The sequence below is a fragment of the Protomyctophum parallelum genome (assembly GCF_964188405.1).
Source record: "Protomyctophum parallelum genome assembly, chromosome: 17".
Classification (NCBI taxonomy): Eukaryota; Metazoa; Chordata; class Actinopteri; order Myctophiformes; family Myctophidae; genus Protomyctophum; species Protomyctophum parallelum.
The window spans coordinates 6,661,143-6,683,087 of record NC_139719.1 but is presented as its reverse complement, the minus strand read 5'-3'; the positions used below and the strand labels follow the sequence as shown (position 1 = coordinate 6,683,087).

The window sequence follows — 21,945 nt, the reverse complement described above, 5'->3', positions numbered from 1 at the left end:
CCACCGTTAACCCGGTCGATGCCATATTTTGCACACACACTCCCTGGATGCCAACCATGAACCTCTGCCCCAAACTTTCCAGAACGGCCTGTTATAGCGCCACCAGGAGGCCGCTTTGTGCAAAACAAGTTTTTCGATGCCATATTTTGCACACACACTCCCTGGATGCCAACCATGAACCTCTGCCCCAAACTTTCCAGAACGGCCTGTTATAGCGCCACCAGGAGGCCGCTTTGTGCAAAACAAGTTTTTGCACAGTACACCTACAGATTTTGTCCAAACATCACGCAAATTGGTACACAGTCTCTCTAGAGCCATTCAACGAAACGGGTCTTTCAGATTTATCAGACTCCATCCTGATTGGTTAAGATTGGCTTCCAAAGTTCACAGGAGTGCTCAGTTTCAAACAAAATGCTGCAAATCATGAACACATCGCGTGATTTCCGTGAAATTGTGCACCCACATTCCCACTAGGCCGAGGACGAAATGCCACATGAACAATTTCAACTCAGCCTCAAGGTGGCGCTATAACTGGCCGAAAAGTGTTTTTACCTCTAACTGCACGGATCTGTGGATAACCTGGTGGAGACCTGTGCCCAGAAGGGCACTTTTTCTAGTCAATTTTGTTACTGTACTTTTACTATGGTACCCTATTGTGATATGAAGTGATAAGAAAATATTTTTATTTATAGAAACTTATAGAAATGTTATTTATAAAGAAACGGATTTTGTCTTCAATGTTTTTTCCACAAAATGAGTCACAATACGGTATGTTTAGTCCTAGCATTTGTCATCATCGGCTTAGTTTTTCTGGGTACAGGCATAAGTTCCGACATACTAACAGTCCGACGGCCATTAGACCGACACCCTACGCCAAACCCTAACCTAACCCTAACCGACGCGATGCATGTGGGACGAACGCATGTCGGGAGCAACGGGTGATTTGCACACCCCAGTTTTATTAACAGATTCTGACCGGGCACCCATTTTGGTGTCGGCATCATGTTATGCTTTAGCTATTGAAAAATAGCAGATCTACAAGCTCATATCGCGCCACCGAGTGGCGCGATACGAGCTTGTAGGTCTGCTATTTTTGAAAAATCGAAGAGCGACTGACATTTTTAGAATCTGATCTCAGGTCAGAATGGGTTCATCAGACCAGTGTGTGTCCGGTGGAAAACCTCGTATGAATCTGATCTCAGGTCAGAATGGGTTAAATGTTCTCGTCAGTGAAAAAAGGTGGTCGACGGAACTTGTTTTTCTGTCTTAGTTCTAGTTGAGGAAATGAACACTGCTGCTTACAGTTGCGGTGGTGAGGTGGAGGTAGTGTGGAGTTACCCGAGGAGCTGGATCTGCTGCCCATGCTGCTGACGTCTCGGTCACAGCCTCCGTTCTCCGTCTGGTCCAGTCTCTTACGAGCTGAGAAAAGGACAATTACAACTTAACAGACGCTCTTTACTGCGTATGTCATCACATAAACGCAGGTGTAGCATCGGTGTAGCCTTTTCAAAATGCATGGTGGCGATATCTTGGTCAGTCACTAGCATTAATTGAGGCAGAAAGGGGTACAGGCTACAGGGAGATTGATTACTGTTGTTCTAACTCTTTTTTTCTCGTAAATTACTGCCCTACCTCATCATACTACAGCGTCACACAAAAGCATCAAAAGTAGCAGAGCTACAAGCTCGAAAGTAGTCTCGAAGCGTCGCGTTTTGAGCTTGTAGATCTACCACGTTTGCTGTTTTGGAATTCGAAAAAGCTAAAGTTTTGGACATAATTATGATGTTTCCACCCGACAGAGATGATGTATAGAATCGGCCTCAATTTACAATTTAGGCATATAGCAGACGCTCTAAATCCAGAGTGACTTACAGTAAGCAAGGATAACACAAGGTAAATACATCAAATGCATAGAAATAGTCATCTCGAATCATAAGTAAACCAAGAACCTATCATCAGTCTAACAGTAGAATATCCAAAGAAAATAATCTGTACATTGAAACTATAAACACTATAGGATGCCAGGTCAATAAACCTGGCATCCGACTACATAATATGGTATCTAAATGACATTTTAGCCTTTCCATAAGCCTGTAAAAGCTACGGCAAATGCATGGACGTGGAGTCTGAAGAGGCGAGTCTGAAGAGGCAAGTCTTCCGACTACGGCTGAGGATTCAGGTCTTAACCCATTCTGAACAGGAACCCGTTTTGGTGTTGGCATCATGTCGTGCTTTACCTATTGAAAAATAGCAGACCTACAAGCTCATATCGCGCCACCGAGTGGCGCGATACGAGCTTGTAGGTCTGCTATTTTTTTTTAAATCGAAGAACGACTGACATTTTTTTAATCTGATCTCAAGGTCAGAATGGGTTCATCAGACCAGTGTGTGTCCAGTGGAAACCTCGTATGAATCTGATCTCACACATGTCCTGAATTCCACTGAAGTGAGACAGCCGCCACATTGTTGAGGAGCCGCCGGACAATTTATAGTCCCGATGTGTGACCGGGGGTTTAATGCAAGTCTTTATGTCATCGCTATCTCGTAGAAACCTCGTATGTCCACAACTGTTACTTTCCAGCAGTTTGTTTAGCTAAGTTTTTACTAAAGAAATTTTAAGAGACACGTTTTACAATAAGTTAAAGTTTCAGCACTTTGCTACTGTCCTATTGTTTTAACTGCATGCCTGTTTTATTTTTTTATGTTCCGTTATTTTTTCTGCTATAAATAAAGTTTATTATTATTATTATTATCAATACTGCAATATAGAACTACTCTGTTACAAGTACAAGATCGGAATTCAAAATGTACTTGAGTAAAAGTATGATTAAAGTATTGGCATCAAAATGTACCTAAAATACCAAAAGTAAAAAATACTCAGTATGCAGAATTTTATGCAGTTTTGTAATAATAATCCAAATCTACAAAGTAACTAGTAAACTTTTCAAATACATTTAGTGGAGTAAAAGTACAATATTTTGTCCAAGGTGTAGTAGAGAAGTAGTGGAAACTGGAAATACTCCAGTAAAGTAAAACTAACATACAGTACTTGATTAAATGTACTTACTTGCACTTTAATGTTACTTTGCACCACTGTTTTTCAGTGTAGTTATCCCATTTTGGTGTTTTAACACATTCTGACCTGAGATCAGATTCATACGAGGTTTCCGCCGGACACACACTGGTCTGATGAACCCATTCTGACCTGAGATCAGATTCTAAAAATGTCAGTCGCTCTTCGATTTTTCAAAAATAGCAGACCTACAAGCTCGTATCGCGCCACTCGGTGGCGCGATATGAGCTTGTAGATCTGCTATTTTTAAATAGCTAAAGCATAACATGATGCTGACACCAAAATGGGTGCCCGGTCAGAATGTGTTAAACATTATGTTATAATTTAGGTCTGCTATTTTTGAAAAATCGTGAAAATATGTATTTCTGAAAACTGGAGGATTTAGAAGATTTAATTTCGAGGTCAGGCCTAAATGGGTTATTACATGGATTAAAGCTAAATGACGACTCACGGCTGAAGACAAAGTGCATGGCCAAGTCCCATCTATGAAACAGAACGCTGTTCCCTGAACAATTAACACAATATGTAGGATTATGATGCTTTAGTAATATTGTCCCTACACACTCACAGAACGAGGCTTTAACCTTTGCTTTCATGAAATATCTGAAAAAGAGAGAAGCGTCGCAGACACATTGAGAGCTTGTAGATTGCAGATTTTCGCTGCACAACTATAATAATATAATACTTTACTTTGGTTCAATATGTATAAAACCCACACAGACACACTTCCACTTCTCGGGGGCGGGGGGGAAACATTAAGCAGTTGAAAATATGGACATAGAAGGTTTCTGGATTAGAGATCTTTATATGCACGACTGGTAAACTCAGCAAACTGACTATTTCATTTATTCATGAGTTTCATTTTGGACCAATTGCTCACCTGAAAGTCAACTAAAAGTTGGATGCAGGCACCAAACAGCATCACTGCAGAAGTACTTTTTGTTCTGTTGTCCTTTTAAATTCAAAGTCAGCTCTCCCGACTACGCACTTCTAGAATTAATATGTTTAATTCATGTAGACACCTTTATTGATCCCGATGGGAAATCCAGTCAACATATCGGCACTGCGGTAAGGATGGAACAAAGGTACAGGTAGGGTAAAGAGTGCATTGTGCTTGGGTGGCACAGTGGCAGTGATGCTGATCCTGCATCCTTAAGACTCACTAAATTGAGAGATTACACAATCATGTCACCCTCCGGGGGTCCTGGGGTGCAATACTGCAACTCAGTACTGTACTTTAAAGGACAACTTTAGTTTTTTTCAACCAAGGTTCATGTTTTAGGTTGTTATTAGAGAAACTAAAAGATGAGTGTTCATTTTCTTTCATTTGCTGCTTTCTTTCGTTTTTTGGGATTTTAGCAGCTTTTGACAGGGGGGGCGGGGGCATTCGAGCATGGGGCTAAATAGGTATTTTTTTACAAAATATTATGGCGATTTCTTTTTTTATTATTTACTATAGTCCTAATAAAACCCAAGAAATTACATCTGGCCACAAAAGATCACAGGATCTACTGAATGTGACAAACTGACATATTGAGCCTATACACACAGTACGTATAAGCCTTCCCCCAGTAGGCTACCTTCACATTCAGTAGATCCTGTGATCTTTTGTGGCCAGATGTAATTTCCAGGGGTTTATTAGGACTATAGTAAATAATAAAAAAATAAATCACCATAAAATTTGGTAAAGAAATACACATTTAGCCCCATGCTCGAATGCCCCCGCCCCCCTGTCAAAAAGAGCTAAAATCCCTAAAACGAAAGAAAGCAGCAAATTAAAGAAAATTAACACTCACTCACAACAACCTAAAACATGAACCTTGGTTGAAAAAAACTAAAGTTGTCCTTTAAGGTTGTTGAAGTAGGACTCATAAAATGTACCTGGGACCCATCTAAAAGACCACTCCTGGGTCCCGGGACCCATCACATTGAAAACCTATTTACATCACTGAGTGGTGAAGTACAGTAGCTGCCCACCACTGCAGAGTCTGTGGGTTTGAATCCACCATGGAGCAACTGGCCCGCATTCGGGAGAGGGAAGCCGGGCGAGGAGGGTAATACTTGTCACCACATGTACTCCGGGCGGGGGGGGGGGGGGGGGGGGGGGGGGGGGTGTCAGTGGGCAGTGTTGGGAGGAGTGAGACGGGGCTCCTCAACTGGCTGTGTGTGGGGAGGTGCTAATTGGCAAAACAACTAAATTGTGAGGAAAAAGCGGTCAAAATAATTGGCTACTCTGTTGAAAAGTTGCTAACCTTGTGTTAGCTGCTTGGTCAGGTCTTTAATGTTGATGTTAATGCTACTATTACTAACCTTGCGTTAGCTGCTTGGTCAGGTCTTTAATGTCGATGTTAATGCTACTATTACTAACCTTGCGTTAGCTGCTTGGTCAGGTCTTTAATGTTGATGTTAATGCTACTATTACTAACCTTGCGTTAGCTGCTTGGTCAGGTCTTTAATGTTGATGTTAATGCTACTATTACTAACCTTGCGTTAGCTGCTTGGTCAGGTCTTTAATGTTGATGTTAATGCTACCATTACTAACCTTGCGTTAGCTGCTTGTGTCAGGTCTTTAATGTTGATGTTAATGCTACCATTACTAACCTTGCGTTAGCTGCTTGGTCAGGTCTTTAATGCTGGCAGCTTGCTTCCTCTTCTGGGTGACCAGCTCGTCTCTCAGCTCCTCCACGCGGGTCTTCAGCTGCTCCACCTCCCGCTGCAGAGCCTCCCGCTCCTCCTGCAGGCGCTGCACCTCCTGCCGACGCCGCGCCTGCTCGCGCGTCAGCTGCTCCGACTGCACCATGGATGGACACGCGGCGCCGTTAATAATAATGGCCAATGGACTGCATTAATATAGCATAGTGAGACCTACAAGCTCATGCCACGGCGTGAAGCGACAGGTTGTCAACTTGTAGTCTGATTTTGACTAGTTTGGGGGGGTTAACCACTGCTCTAAATCAGGGAATTTCAGCCCAAGGACCCCTTCCTTAGCGAAATGCTAATAAGTTCTGAATCAGAATAAAGTTCTGAATCAGAATCCGCTTGTTAGGGTTCAAGTGGATAATGTTTAAAAAAAAGAAAATCCTATCATACAAAGATTTTCCGGCCCCCCCCTGTAGTAACTCTGAGGACTTCCTAGGGGTCCCCGAGCCCCTGTTGAAGTCTCCTGCTCTAAAGCACTTCACAATGTATTTCACCCGCAGACAGTGGAGGAAACCATGCAAGGCCGACCTGCTCATCAGTAGCAGTCAAGGTAGATGATTAGGGGTTCAAAGATAATGATTTAAATATGGTGTTGTTCTTGTTAAGAATGAATGGTCTCCTATTAACTTCAATTAGTCAAATATTGGATTATCGACTTAGGAATGTGATTAAAAACAAGTTTTCCTTTAACCCATTCTGAACGGGAACCCATTTTGGTGTTGGCATCATGTTATGCTTTAGCTATTTAAAAATAGCAGATCTACAAGCTCATATCGCGCCACCGAGTGGCGCGATACGAGCTTGTAGGTCTGCTATTTTTGAAAAAAATCTAAGAACGACTGACATTTTTAGAATCTGATCTCAGGTCAGAATGGGTTAATCAGACCAGTGTGTGTCCAGTGGAAACCTCGTATGAATCTGATCTCAGGTCAGAATGGGTTAAAGGTGGTTAAGGTTGGTTGACTAAGAGTTACAGACTTATGGAATGCTTTCAAAGTAGCTTACTGGTTTACAGATGCATATAGTCGTAAATGTAAAAATAGCTACATCACTGATGGCATATTATTTTCAGGTCTTGTATGTGTGACCATCAAAAACATCCCACTGTGCAGCTTTGCACGGTAAGGTCAAAGACTCAGCTCAGACAAAACGTGCCATGATTCTCAAACATTTCCATGTCAAGGTCAACCCAAACTGATTATGGATTTGGCAGACGACCCAATCTGAATTTCTGAAAAAAGGGTTGTGTATTTTTATGCCTGGCTGTGTGTGGGTCTCACACTACAAAAATACATGCTCTGTGTGAGCTACTGAGCTTATAGATCTGCCATTTTCGATCTACAAATCAGGCATTACGACGCCATCAAGGCCTGCCAAAATTACATTCAATCGACTAAATCAAATGTAAAACGCTATTTATCTCGGATTATGTTTGATCAAAAAAAAAAAAGATTTATTCACGTCCTGGTCGCGGGTTACAAAATTAATTCCTCGGGTGGTCCGCAATCCTCCCCCGCTTTAGCCGTTCGCTAACTTCTGCCTAACTAATTTCCTAACTCTAAGTAATATTAATAACATAGTTCAATGTTGAAAATGCCCTCCCTTATACAAGTAAGACGCGCAAACGCGGGAAGCGAACGCAGCTCGTAAATGGCAATAACAACAATTAGAATGAATTACATACTTTTTTAAGGTTTCCTTTTTAAAGTTCTCTTTTTTGTGTTTTTTTAAGATTTTATTTTTAAGTTAAGTTTTTTGAAGTTAAGTGTTTTTAAAGGGTTTTTTTTAAGTTAAGTTTTTTCTTTTTCATTTTAAGTTAAGTTTTTTTTAAGTTAAGTTGTGTGTGTGTGTGTGTGTGTGTGTGTGTGTGTGTGTGTGTGTGTGTGTGTGTGTGAGTGCTTGCGTGCGTGCGTGTGTGTGTTTTGTGTGATACAGCTGCGCCCTCTGGTGGCAGGCGGGTGGTGTCACAGCGGGACAGACACACACACACAGACAGACAGACAGACAGACATGATCTGCAGGGTCTCATAGTTAGTGCTCACTGCGTTCGCAAACACTGATCAGCACGTCCTCTCTCACCCGGTCAGCCAGCAGCGCGTTGCTCTCCCCCAGGCGAGCCTGCAGCTCGGCGCTGCAGACGGTCAGCTGGTCCAGGCTGGCCTGCAGGCCGTTGCTCTCGCTCTGCAGCCGGGCGTTCTTGGTGCTCAGCTTCTCCGTGAAGCCCAGCAGCTCCGCCTCGCGCTCACGGCTGCCGCTCACGTCCGCCTGCAGGTCCTCCAGCTGAGCGCCCAGCGAGGACACCTCCTCGCGGAGGCACGCCATCTCCTGCTCGTCCCTGAACGGGAGAGCCAAAAAATAAATACAAAATGCGGTTTTAGTGCCAACAGGATTTGAAGGCCCCCTGCTAAAGACTGTTGCCATGGCAGACCCATGAACAGTGTTTGTGCCAAATTTGGTGCAGAAAAACGGTGTGTAGGGCTGTCACCATTACACATTTAAATTGACGATTAATCGTCACACAAGTAGTTGCGATTAGTAATGTGTTTTTTTTTACATTGAACATTGGAACTTGGAACCAATTGCATAGGGCAGATATGTGACAAATAATGTAAATATACAAAGAGACCATTGACACATTTAACCCATTCTGACCTGAGATCAGATTCATACGAGGTTTCCGCCGGACACACACTGGTCTGATGAACCCATTCTGACCTGAGATCAGATTCTAAAAATGTCAGTCGTTCTTCGATTTTTTTCAAAAATAGCAGACCTACAAGCTCGTATCGCGCCACTCGGTGGCGCGATATGAGCTTGTAGATCTGCTATTTTTCAATAGCTAAAGCATAACATGATGCTGACACCAAAATGGGTGCCCGTTCAGAATGGGTTAATCAATAATAATCTCTTAATACTCAAAAATTTATTCAAAAAATGTATTTTATTCACTACAGTATCTGTCTGTTTTAAACTTAATCTCGTTGTTATATTATCACCTACATTTCATCTGTGACCTCGCTGTCACTTAATGTGAAGCGCATTGTACAGTATTGCATTGTAATTAGAATGAATTAGATTTAGTCAAGATTTAACAGCTTTCCAATGTGACTTTGTTTAAAGGTATATTCAGTGATTTCACTTAATTCAAATATCACTTATTTTTTTGTTTTGTTGTGATAATCCTCCCTACTATAGAGTGTGCTGGCCATATAAGGAGTTCCTCCCTGTCCCCAGTTAACCCCTGGGGGTCAAAAAACCTTAGGTTTCGTTTTTGACTCTCTATCCTGAAAGGCTGGGTCCCACAGCCAAAAACGAAACCTAAGGTTTTTTGAGTGAAATCACTGAATATACCTTTAAACCACTTAAATGTATGTTTTGTTTTCAGCAATGTCTTGTTGAAGTTATTACGGTAGTCATATCTGGCCTCTGCCTTTTGAATCACGAAGCCTAAAACATAAACAAAATTACACTCTATTCATATGCCCAAAGCACAATGAAATTGTCTACCGTAATCACAATTACTTGTGTGTGACGTGTGTGTGTGTGTGTGCGTATATGATGTTGTGGTACGTACTACGTATCATGTGTAGATGACAGATGTTGCTGTGTGTGTGTGTCTGTGACCTTGTGCTACCGTGTGTATGTCTTGCATGGTGTGTGTGTGTGTGTGTGGCATGGTGGTACCGTGTGTGTAGGTCCTGCAGGTTGCTGATCTCTCCCAGCTGCTCTCTCTGTCGGCCAACCTCAGCCTTCTGTCTGTTGATGATCTCTCTGTACTTGGTCAGTTCATCTTCCCAGCGAGGACGCTCTTCTTCCAGACACTTTAACTGCACCGCGCACACACACACACACACACACACACACACACACACACACACACACACACACACACACACACACACACTTCCATGAAATGCATTCGCTGGCCACAAATAGGCTCTATGCACACTAGCCATTATTGGAAAAGAAATCGGCCTCTTCCTCATTTCCTTCACGGGTGTTACCAATGACGCTAATGAAGGCTCTGGTCAAACGGAGTCAGGGTGCTATTACTGCATGGAAACACTCCAGGGGAGGATGGGTGGGTGTGGGCGAGTGTGCTCGCACGCACATGTTTGCAAGCGTACGTGCGTGCGCACTTGCATTACTATACTTTCGTGAGAACCATCTTCACAGGAAACAGGGAGGGGGGGGGGGGGGATATATATAAAGTGTGTTTATGGTTGAGATACGTTTCCAATAAGAAAAAACAAAAGATTCTGATTTAGATTTGGTATTAGACATTGGGGAGTTTAATTAAAGGACCACCTATGGAGTTACATTTGTCTCTTTATTAACCAAACAAAAGAAAAATTAACCAAACAAAAGAAAAACATTTGAGAGAGAAAAAATCTAAACAGAACAAAAAACTATTTTTAATTCAAACAAATTAAAAACGCAATCAAAAAATATATTTGCAAGCAAAAAAAAAAAAGATTTGAAAGAAAAGAAAAAATAATTGAGAACAAAACTTTTAAAAATTAAAAAAAAATTAAATTAAAAAAAATTAAAAATTAAAAATTAAACTACATAAAACAAAATACTTACTAAATGTTTGGGTAATAATAATATGTGTTGTGCTAAATAAAATGTTTTTAATGTTTTTTTTCCTTCGTTTGCGAATGAAAGTTTTTTTTTTCTCATTGCAAAAAGCCTTCTCTCTCAAAACCTATGTCTTTGGTCTCGATTTTTTTTTTCTCTCTCAAAACCTATGTCTTTGGTCTCGATTTTTTTTTTTTCTCTCTTGGATTATTTGTGTGAGGGGTGAAAGTTCAGAAGGCGGGTCCTACGCTGAAAAGATGTAAGACACCTCTCCATTGGCCACTGTCTTAAACCCTTGCTTAGGGTGCAAATCTCAACTGTTTTGGACGGGGGTGGGCTCGTTGGAATCGTGTCGCCCCCCTGGGGGCGTCTTTGGGGGGCTCAAGGTTCAGGGACCCCCAGGGACCCCCTGGGACCCCCCAGGGACCCCCAAATGGTAACTCTGTCATTTCTCAACCGTTTTTGACGGGGGTGGGCTTGTTGTGATTGTGTCGCCCCCCTGGGGGCGTCTTTGTGGGTCTCAAGGTTCAGGGACCCCCAGGGACCCCCCAGGGACCCCCAAATGGTAACTGTCATTTCTCAAATGTTTTGGACCGGGGTGGGCTCGTTGGAATCGTGTCGCCCCCCTGGGGGCGTCTTTAGGGGGCTCAAGGTTCAGGGACCCCGAGGGACCCCCCGGGACCCCCCAGGGACCCCCAAATGGTAACTCTGTCATTTCTCAACCGTTTTTGACGGGGGTGGGCTTGTTGTGATTGTGTCGCCCCCCTGGGGGCGTCTTTGTGGGTCTCAAGGTTCAGGGACCCCCAGGGACCCCCCAGGGACCCCCAAATGGTAACTCTGTCATTTCTCAACCGTTTTGGACGGCGGTGGGCTCGTTGGAATCGTGTCGCCCCCCTGGGGGCGTCTTTAGGGGGCTCAAGGTTCAGGGACCCCGAGGGACCCCCTGGGACCCCCCAGGGACCCCCAAATGGTAACTCTGTCATTTCTCAACCGTTTTGGACGGCGGTGGGCTCGTTGTGATTGTGTCGCCCCCCTGGGGGCGTCTTTATGGGGCTCAAGGTTCAGGGACCCCGAGGGACCCCCCGGGACCCCCCAGGGACCCCCAAATGGTAACTGTCATTTCTCAACTGTTTTGGACGGCGGTGGGCTCTTTGGAATCGTGTCGCCCCCCCCTGGTGGCGTTCTCAAGGTTTTGGAGGTTCGGGGACCCCCCGGGACCCCCCAGGCACCCCCAAATGGTAACTCTGTCATTTCTCAACCGTTTTGGACGGCTCGTTGTTATTGTGTCGCCCCCCTGGGGTCGTCTTTGGGGGTCTCAAGGTTCAGGGACCCCCCCGGGACCACCCAGGGACCCCCAAATGGTAACTCTGTCATTTCTCAACCGTTTTGGATGGCGGTGGGCTCGTTGGAATCGTGTCGCCCCCCTGGGGGCGTCTTTAGGGGGCTCAAGGTTCAGGGACCCCGAGGGACCCCCCGGGACCCCCCAGGGACCCCCAAATGGTAACTCTGTCATTTCTCAACCGTTTTTGACGGGGGTGGGCTTGTTGTGATTGTGTCGCCCCCCTGGGGGCGTCTTTGTGGGTCTCAAGGTTAAGGGACCCCCAGGGACCCCCCAGGGACCCCCAAATGGTAACTGTCATTTCTCAAATGTATTGGACCGGGGTGGGCTCTTTGGAATCGTGTCGCCCCCCCCCCCTGGTGGCGTTCTCAAGGTTTTGGAGGTTCGGGGACCCCCCGGGACCCCCCAGGGACCCCCAAATGGTAACTCTGTCATTTCTCAACCGTTTTGGACGGCTCGTTGTTATTGTGTCGCCCCCCTGGGGGCGTCTTTGGGGGTCTCAAGGTTCAGGGACCCCCCCGGGACCACCCAGGGACCCCCAAATGGTAACTCTGTCATTTCTCAACCGTTTTGGACGGCTCGTTGTTATTGTGTCGCCCCCCTGGGGGCGTCTTTGGGGGTCTCAAGGTTCAGGGACCCCCAGGGACCCCCCAGGGACCCCCAAATGGTAACTCTGTAATTTCTCAAAGTGTGTGAGAGAGAGAGCTATAGTAAGAAGAATATGCAGATGAATATAAATGGTTCTCTCTGTCTCTCCCTCCCATCAATAAAGATCTATCATAAAAATGTCAAGAGTTACCATGTGGAAGTCCCCAGGGGTCCCCGAACCTCCAAAACCCTGATAATGCGCCCAGAGAGGCAACACGATTCCAACGAGCCCACCCCCGTCCAAAACGGTTGAGAAATGACAGAATTACCATTTGGGGTCCCGAGGGGTCCCGGGGGGTCCCCGAACCTACAAAACCCTGAGAACGCCCCCAGGGGGGCAACACGATTCCAACAAGCCCACCCCTGTCCAAAATGCTTGAGAAATGACAGAGTTACCATTTGGGGGTCCCTGGGGGGTCCCGGGGGGTCCCCGAACCTCCAAAACCCTGAGAACGCCCCCAGGGGGGCGACACGATTCCAACGAGCCCACCGCCGTCCAAAACGGTTGAGAAATGACAGAGTTACCATTTGGGGGTCCCTGGGGGGTCCCTGGGGGTCCCTGAACCTTGAGACCCACAAAGACGCCCCCAGGGGGGCGACACAATCACAACAAGCCCACCCCCGTCAAAAACGGTTGAGAAATGACAGAGTTACCATTTGGGGGTCCCTGGGGGGTCCCGGGGGGTCCCTCGGGGTCCCTGAACCTTGAGCCCCCTAAAGACGCCCCCAGGGGGGCGACACGATTCCAACGAGCCCACCCCGGTCCAAAACATTTGAGAAATGACAGAGTTACCATTTGGGGGTCCCTGGGGGGTCCCTGGGGGTCCCTGAACCTTGAGACCCACAAAGACACCCCCAGGGGGGCGACACAATCACAACAAGCCCACCCCCGTCAAAAACGGTTGAGAAATGACAGTTACCATTTGGGGGTCCCTGGGGGGTCCCTGGGGGTCCCTCGGGGTCCCTGAACCTTGAGCCCCCTAAAGACGCCCCCAGGGGGGCGACACGATTCCAACGAGCCCACCCCGGTCCAAAACATTTGAGAAATGACAGAGTTACCATTTGGGGGTCCCTGGGGGGTCCCTGGGGGTCCCTGAACCTTGAGACCCACAAAGACGCCCCCAGGGGGGCGACACAATCACAACAAGCCCACCCCCGTCAAAAACGGTTGAGAAATGACAGAGTTACCATTTGGGGGTCCCTGGGGGGTCCCTGGGGGGTCCCTGGGGGTCCCTGAACCTTGAGACCCACAAAGACGCCCCCAGGGGGGCGACACAATCACAACAAGCCCACCCCCGTCAAAAACGGTTGAGAAATGACAGAGTTACCATTTGGGGGTCCCTGGGGGGTCCCAGGGGGTCCCTGGGGGTCCCTGAACCTTGATCCCCCCAAAGACGCCCCCAGGGGGGCGACACGATTCCAACGAGCCCACCCCCGTCCAAAACAGTTGAGATTTGCACCCTAAGCAAGGGTTTAAGACAGTGGCCAATGGAGAGGTGTCTTACATCTTTTCAGCGTAGGACCCGCCTTCTGAACTTTCACCCCTCACACAAATAATCCAAGAGAGAAAAAAAAAAAATCGAGACCAAAGACATAGGTTTTGAGAGAGAAAAAAAAAATCGAGACCAAAGACATAGGTTTTGAGAGAGAAGGCGTTTTGCAATGAGAAAAAAAAAACTTTCATTCGCAAACGAAGGAAAAAAAACATTAAAAACATTTTATTTAGCACAACACATATTATTATTACCCAAACATTTAGTAAGTATTTTGTTTTATGTAGTTTAATTTTTAATTTTTAATTTTTTTTAATTTAATTTCTTTTTAATTTTTTAAAGTTTTGTTCTCAATTATTTTTTCTTTTCTTTCAAATCTTTTTTTTTTTTGCTTGCAAATATATTTTTTGATTGCGTTTTTAATTTGTTTGAATTAAAAATAGTTTTTTGTTCTGTTTAGATTTTTTCTCTCTCAAATGTTTTTCTTTTGTTTGGTTAATTTTTCTTTTGTTTGGTTAATAAAGAGACAAATGTAACTCCATAACCACCACCACTTTTCAACTTATCTATAGATAAAATAGAGATATTTTTTTATTATCGTGAGAACGATGACTTCCATTATCGCATTGCAACTTTTCAAGAATAGAAAGCCTGCAATTTCTATTAGCTTGGATTCCCCATCGATGTCGTCACGGGTGGATGGGTTTCTCAACTGGCCCTCCCCCATGAGACCCAGGCCGAAACCGAAAAATATGGGGCATTTTATCATGGACATTAGTGAGGACCAATTATATGAAGGTAGGTTGAAAAGGGGTGAAGTGGTCCTTTGGGGAAGGGATTAGAGATAGAGCTACGGATAATAGCCAGTGTTGGACATGTGAGTTTTCCACCCGACAGAGGCGATATCTAGGTCACCTTTGTTGTCCCACCCACTTTCAAGGAGTTATTTTAGAAACATGTTCAGCTAACAAGGCCAAGCTAGAGGCGTGTCAATAGCTGTAAAGCCCAACACACACACAGGTTGCGAAAGCGTAGCAGCACAGTGTCGACGTGCGTGAAGTGCTGCCCATAAGCACCAACAGGACGCGGCTGCCAACTTTGTATAGTTGTAGTTAAAAACAAAAACAAAAACAAACACACAGCACTGCTCACCTTGGTGCGTAGGGTACACAGTTCATCCATGCCTTCTTTGTAGGTTCTCTTCAGGTCGTCTAGCTCTTTGGCCTTCAATTTGTGAACCTGTGTACAGTGACGTCATCATCATCCATCATCTCACTTCACACTAGCAGCGGCAAAGGCTACAAATGTGGTGCAAGCAGATCAGATCGGCTATTTTCGTACTACACAAATTCCCATTGACAATGAATGGATGACGTACGAAGACAAGTGCACCCCTCACTTCACACCGGTGTGACTTTTGAATTGTTTCCAGTTTTTCATGTGTTTATGAGGTGACAGTACTTCAATGTATTTGCCACTGTGTAAGTGTTGTTACTGTTTGTTGTTGCTGTTTGTTTTTTACTGTTGTTGAGACCGAAGACAAATTTCCACACGTGGACAATAAATGAAACTAACTAACTAACTAACTAACTAAACTAACTGGTGTGGTTGTTGTGCAATGATGTCTTCCCTTTGTATTTAGGGTTTCTTCTTGGAGGCTGAACTTGACAGTCAAATGTGCCAAACGTAAGATAGTGCCAATAGCAATAGCGTTGACAGCAAATATTTATGTAGTTCCAGTGTAGTTTTAATTTATACTTATTTTCGGCACACTAGCCGTGTGCCGAAAATTGCCGATCTTGTTTGTAGACAGGCTATTTTCGTCTAGCCTTTAATTGTTGACGGAATAGTCAGTACATTTATTTTTAGATTTTAATCATCACAGCTTTTTCTTCACAGCTTTTTAGTCGACAAAATTAACATTGTGTCTGTGTGTGTGTGTGTTGAATCTTTTTTTATTGAATTTAAATTGAATTGAATTTAATTGTGTGTGTGAGCAACAAATGAGAAAATTACAAAGGACAATGTTAACAGCGTGGGTTCAATAATTTTGGGGGGTCCCCAGTTCAAATATGATTATTTTGGGGGGGATCCCCAGTTCAAATATGATTATTTTGGGGGGGGATCCCCAGTTCAAATATGATTATTTTGGGGGGGGGGGGGGGGGGTCCCCAGTTCAAATAGGATTATTTAAGACCTGTTTGCGGCCAGAAAAGGTTGAGGACCACTACGAGTGATTTTTACCTCTAATATGTCCGTTTGCTCCTGCCTGTTCCTCTCCAGCTGTCCCTTGGTCTCTCTCAGCTTAGCGTCCAGCTCATTGGACTTTATCTCCTCAGACTCCTGAAAAAGAAATGGAAAAAACATCAACGCATAAATAAAACATTTAGTTTTCATTACGGTCAGGATGACTCCAATTTGCTGATCAGTCGGGACTGTTTACACAAAGTCGGCTTTCAAATCCGGACAACATGTCCCTGGCTGTGTTCAACACTGTAAACTACTAAGTTTTAATTGAACTCGCGAGAGTGAACAAATGTAACCCAAATGGACCCTCGGTGATATCTGGCTACATTTTAACACTCCTGCGAGTTCAGTTAACGGAGCATTTTACTGTGTGTTTAGCATGGACTAATGTTCTGAGTTGCCACGACTGATTTCAGTCATTCTTTATAAGATTAAAGACTGCACTAGCCTCAACGACCTTACTTATGTAATTTACTGTAGATAGCATGTTATGTACGGTAGACATGAGACTCTATAGTGTAAGTGTATACTCATACAGTAGTTTCATTGTACAGAATTGATATTCTACTGTTAGACGGATGTTATGCTCTCAGCTTGCTTGATATGATCCTTGATGACTATTTCTATATATGTGATGTATTACCATGTGTTGCTCTTACTTACTGTAACTCGCTCTGGATTAAGAGCGTCTGCTAAATGCCTACATTGTAAAGATTATTTGAAGTGAAATCAAATAGCAATAGAATACATGTTCAGAGGCATCTTCCATGGGAATTACAATACAACATAGGCTTAGGATGAAGAGGAAACACAGAGCGAGGCTTCGTGAGATACATCATTGTTTGCTTTAATCCTCGGTTTTGGATGCCTGTGTTTATTCTGCCAAACAGGTCATATCACCTTTCTTTTAGGATTTAGAACTAAGAACTAAGCCATACATACTACAGGTCATGTGTCATTGAGGAAATGTGGTTCAACATGATGTTTGTTCTATGAATGGCGGCAGTGTTGTGCACTGGCCGATGAATGAAGCATGACTTTCTCTGAGAAATGCTCATTGACACAATCTAACAATAAGAGACAGACATTGCAGACAACTCTTTGCTGCCATCTTAAGGTCAAACGGAAAACTGCTGGCACCACTAGAAACCATGGCGAAAAACACTGAACATAATCTATGTCAAATTGAAACGGATTAGACCTTGGACCAGGGGGGCAGTCAGCCAGATATTTCGTGAAGCCTCATTTGAAATCGGTAGTTCATATAATGGCCTGTTGTGGCGCTGGACTGGACCCAAAAAGCCCCATAGCTCCATAGAGGCCCATGTATTTTGGCCCAACTTCACCTAGACTGTATTACCTTAATAAACATGGTCATGAATACTTTCTTCTTCCAGTCACTAGTTTAAAGTCTAATTTCTAATGTCATAATATTCTTTTTGAAAAATTATGGTCCCATTAATTAAAAAAATGACCATAAAGAAAAAAAACCATCGCGTATGTTCTGAGGGGCGTGGCTACCGTTACAGTCTATGATCGGGATTCCCCTCCCACTCGAGTCAAAATAAAAACCAACGGAGAAGAAGGGGGGAAGTCCCGCCTCGTTGTCTGGGCAGCCAATGGCCAGCTGGTCCAAAACGGAGCCAGCCAATGGCCAGCTGGTACCAAACGGATCTAGAAAGATGGCGACTTACAACCATATTATTACAGGCTTCATTTTACGTTCATGTTAGACCCGGCGAACGCTTTGTCCATATTTTTTACAGTCTATGCCTGGGACCCTCATCTGAAAAGATTGAGAGCAAGAACCCCCATGAGGCAACTTTTGAGTTCAAACGTATCAGATCTACGAGCGCACAAAGTGCCACATCTTAATACTGTGTGGGGTGGGCTTGTAGATCTGCCATCTTCTCACACACACCAAACACATGGTCAGGACACACACCTGGTAGGTACGGATCATGTCCTGGCAGTTCTTCCGGATCTGTTCCGTCTCTTCTTTAGCCTGAGCCAGTTTGGCCGTGGTTTCCTTCAGCTTGTCTTTAGTCTCCTACGCATGTGCGCGCGCACACACACACACACACACACACACACACACACACACACACACACACACACACACACACACACACACACACACACACACACACACACACACACACACACACACACACACACACACACACACGTTTGTATCACCATACTTCATACATGAACATTTGAAGACAGTGATTTTATTAATGTCATTTTTTTAATCGTAAGCCTAACGTCAAAACGACGCAATGTGGGCTCGTGAATGACTTTCTTTTGGTGCAGGACACCAGCACACAACTAAGTGTAAATCAGGCCATTTCTAACCCTAAGCCCAAACGGATTCTTCTAACTCTAAAAGTAGTCTAAAACTCATATTTAAGCTCAAAACATCCATTTGTCCTGTGAGCACCAGGACAATGGTCCTCACAATGTCCAATTCTTACTTGTGGGGACAGTTGGGGCCCTATTAATAGATAACATTTATTCTGTCTTATGGTGCGTTACCCGTTCAAATCATATTATAGAAATAAAAGTGCGACCCATTACCCATCATCCCTAAACTTCTTTGCCTATTTTCTTTTTTTTTACCATTTTGAAAAACATTTTAGAATTGTTCAACTAGCCGATCGACTTCGACACTTTGCAGATAGACTATTTTAACTAATCAAACTTTGTTTTTAATAGTTAAAAGAAAGAGGAAAAAAAAGCAGTTTAGGGATAAGCACTGGCGAAAATTGGGCCTCACACAAGTATACTAATAGAAAAACACACACACACAACCATTACTTTTCGCTCTTATTTCTGTGTGGCTGTAATGAGGAAGTTGCAAAAGCCATTTCCTCACAGCGACAAGCGGCCCATTAGGACCCATCTGAGTAAATAAACAATCATGTCATTTTGCGACAGCGCATTTAAAAAAGAAATCCAAAAAAATAACCAGAACGTTGATGGGGAAACGTTATCGGCCACCACCTCCCTCTCATTTATTGGCCGAGTTGAAAAGCACGTTCTGTGTTGAACGTTTACTGAACTGCCGTTAATTAGAAACACGTCAGATAATAATGTACGTGCAGAGACAATGATAGAGGGACAGGGACTGAACTATCCAAAAGTGCACGTCACTTTATTTCGTTTTTGAGGGGTGCTATATTCAGCTATTAGTGTAGATCTTCATCTTACACAAACATTACATTTCCATTGGCAATGAATGGAGAATTCACGTCATACTGTATGTGTCTGAGCAAATCGGCTTATTTTTGTCCTACACAAACATTGAATTCCCATTGACAATGAATGGAGAATTTTACGTCATAGTGTCTGAGCATATAGGCATAGGCCCTCATTTATCAACCGTGCGTACGCCAAAGTATGGGTGGGTGCACGCCGAAATTACCGACATTTTCGGCATTTACCATTTCCGCCAAAGCTTGAAATTGAACTTGAGTAGGACAAAAAGTCACGTCTGGTCGGGAGCTGTCGTACGCTTTGTCCTCACCAGTTTTTCTGTCGTAGAACAGCGGAGCAGCATTGTTTGACCAGCTGAGAGGCTGTCACAGGCATCTAAACATATATGTATTCACTCATAATTTTTTTTATGTATATGGGCTACATGTAAAAAATAAAAAGTAAAGGAATAGATCAACGATGTGTCTTTGTGTCATATGAAAATAGTAGGAGATAAAATCGCGCAATTAAAAACAATGTTGCAAGTTAAATGCTTAAGCCATTTAAACAGTGTTTTGCATGAGCGCATACATGCGAGGATTTGGGCTGTCTGTGCTGAAATATTTCCATGACGGGACGTTGGAGAGTATAGTGCAGTGCAGTGCTGCAGTTGTGGAGAGTCCCAACGTGGGTAGCCTACTGTAGCCTAATCTACAGCAGGCCGATGTCTTTCTGGAGTTACGGTATGTGCAATCTCCTCCTCGTTTAATAAACCCGACGCGTCGCTCGAATGCCAAATGTACCGTGCCAGCGCAAGTGGGAACCGCATCGGAGATAGGTACTAGGCTACCCAGCCAGCCCACCACCCCCGTGCCAGCCACTGAGCCACATGAGGCTATACGGCTGCACATTCATATAATGACAGTCCACAGCCCAGCCACTGCAGCGACTGGCGACTGCGAGGCAATCTAAATAGACTGTCGAACGTGCATGGTCAGTTGGTCACGGACGGACCACAGTGATAGAGAGAGACAGACAGACAGGACAGGATAGCACCTATGCAAAACAGCAACGTGTGTGTGTGCCTATTTGTTATTTAATTCATGGTTCACAGGTTCAGGTTTTCGTTCACTAATATATCTTGTTGTATATTAAATTTAAAAGACTTTAATAATTTAATATACAACTAACAACACCGTGAAAGTTGCTTGCAAATTGCGATATGTGCGTGCGTGCGGGGGGGTGAGGCGGGCAGCAAGGGAAGCAAAGCGAGAGGAGAAACAGACAGCTTTATTTAATTCATGCAGGTTTATTTATTTAAGATACAACAAGTTGCAAGTTGCGTGTGCCTGCGTGCGTCTGTGTGTGTGTATGAGAAAGGGGGCAGCAAGGCAAGCCAGCGAAACTTTTTTTCCTGTAACCATGGTTATTATTAAATTAAAACAACGCTCAGCAACTCGCTTAAGGGAGATTGCGCCCTCTGGCGTGATCACAGAAGCATTACATTATACACTCACAAACAATGTAATTGGTTGGGTATGACCACATGGGCGCCTGACCCCTCCCTCTCTCACAGGTATCAGGCGCGTCCTACCATGTTGTCGCCATTCTATTGAATCTTCTCACGTGAGAAGGAGCATGCTACAAAGTCTAGAGCTTTCTTAAGTAACGTTTACCGGACAAGAGGGGATCTTGGCACCACAAACAACACTGAGAACAGCTTCTACTTTGCGGTTTTACGAAAACGAACTACTACTACTACACTAATTTCATGGCTTTGGGAAATTGCTCGAATTAGTTTTCTACTACTATCACTTGGAGACGTGGAACGTTGCCATTTGATAGCCCAGCAACGGCAGCGGCCTGCGAAGAGCCATGTCTGATGCTGTACCTGCATCCAAATCGGTGTCCCGGCGTCGTCGACGGAAGGCTAAATCCGACGCCGCGGCCCCGGTTCCACAGAAACAATGTGAGAACTGTCCGAGATGGATGTCTGTGGAGGACGCACACGAGGAATGCGAGAAGTGCCTCTGTTTAGAGCATGCCGTGGACGCCGTCCACAATCCTGGGCAAAGCTCTATCTGCACCAACATCCCCAAGCCCCGGTTAGCCCGTAGGCTAGTCAGGGCTGAAGCCTGCTTCACTTCACGCAGTGAGGCCTGGATTCGCGACCACGTGCGGGACATGGAGGGGCTCGCAAAGGAGTGTGAGAGGCACGCTCGCTCCCCTTCCCGCTACTCCGAAAGTGACTACGCTGACCCTCCTACCGCCGAGGGATCCGGTCGAGCAAGCGCTGAAGCCTCGGCCGCAGTCCCCGACGATGGAGCAGCGGACCTCGACCACTCCCCCCCCGCCAGCGAGCGAGGCCCTCGGAGGGCCCGCCAAAGCCGAAGAAAGGACACCCCGGCGCCGCTCACGACGCAGGGGAATCCTTGGGAGAGGAGGAGGAGGGCGAGGACGACGACGAGAGTTCAGGCTCCACGTGTAACAGATCCGACTGCTCGGGGTCTCACACGGGATCCTCTGACTCCGACGGTGACGAGGAAGCGGCGGAGGCCGCGTCTCGGGATGAGAAGCGGCTCAGAGCTACCCTCCTGGCCGGAATGGAGAGGCGCTCCGCAGCTAAAACTGACCTCCGACTGACACCGTACCCCAGACCACGGCTA

At 44.9% G+C, this 21,945-nt stretch overlaps 2 protein-coding genes across 2 annotated transcripts in view; one reads left to right on the top strand and one right to left on the bottom strand.

The window, feature by feature from the left end:
• The window catches only part of LOC310874993 (nucleolar transcription factor 1-like), a 499,750-nt gene that overhangs the window by 436,544 nt on the left and 41,261 nt on the right, over nt 1-21,945 (top strand). The gene's annotated exons all lie outside the window — the stretch shown is intronic.
• The window catches only part of ccdc186 (coiled-coil domain-containing protein 186), a 74,539-nt gene that overhangs the window by 26,263 nt on the left and 26,331 nt on the right, over nt 1-21,945 (bottom strand). Inside the window, 7 exon segments of the mRNA XM_083786933.1 lie at nt 1,303-1,419; nt 5,675-5,864; nt 7,853-8,108; nt 9,458-9,600; nt 14,987-15,073; nt 16,079-16,177; nt 18,027-18,131. Of these exon segments, the coding sequence (XP_083643059.1) occupies nt 1,303-1,419; nt 5,675-5,864; nt 7,853-8,108; nt 9,458-9,600; nt 14,987-15,073; nt 16,079-16,177; nt 18,027-18,131 (997 nt within the window).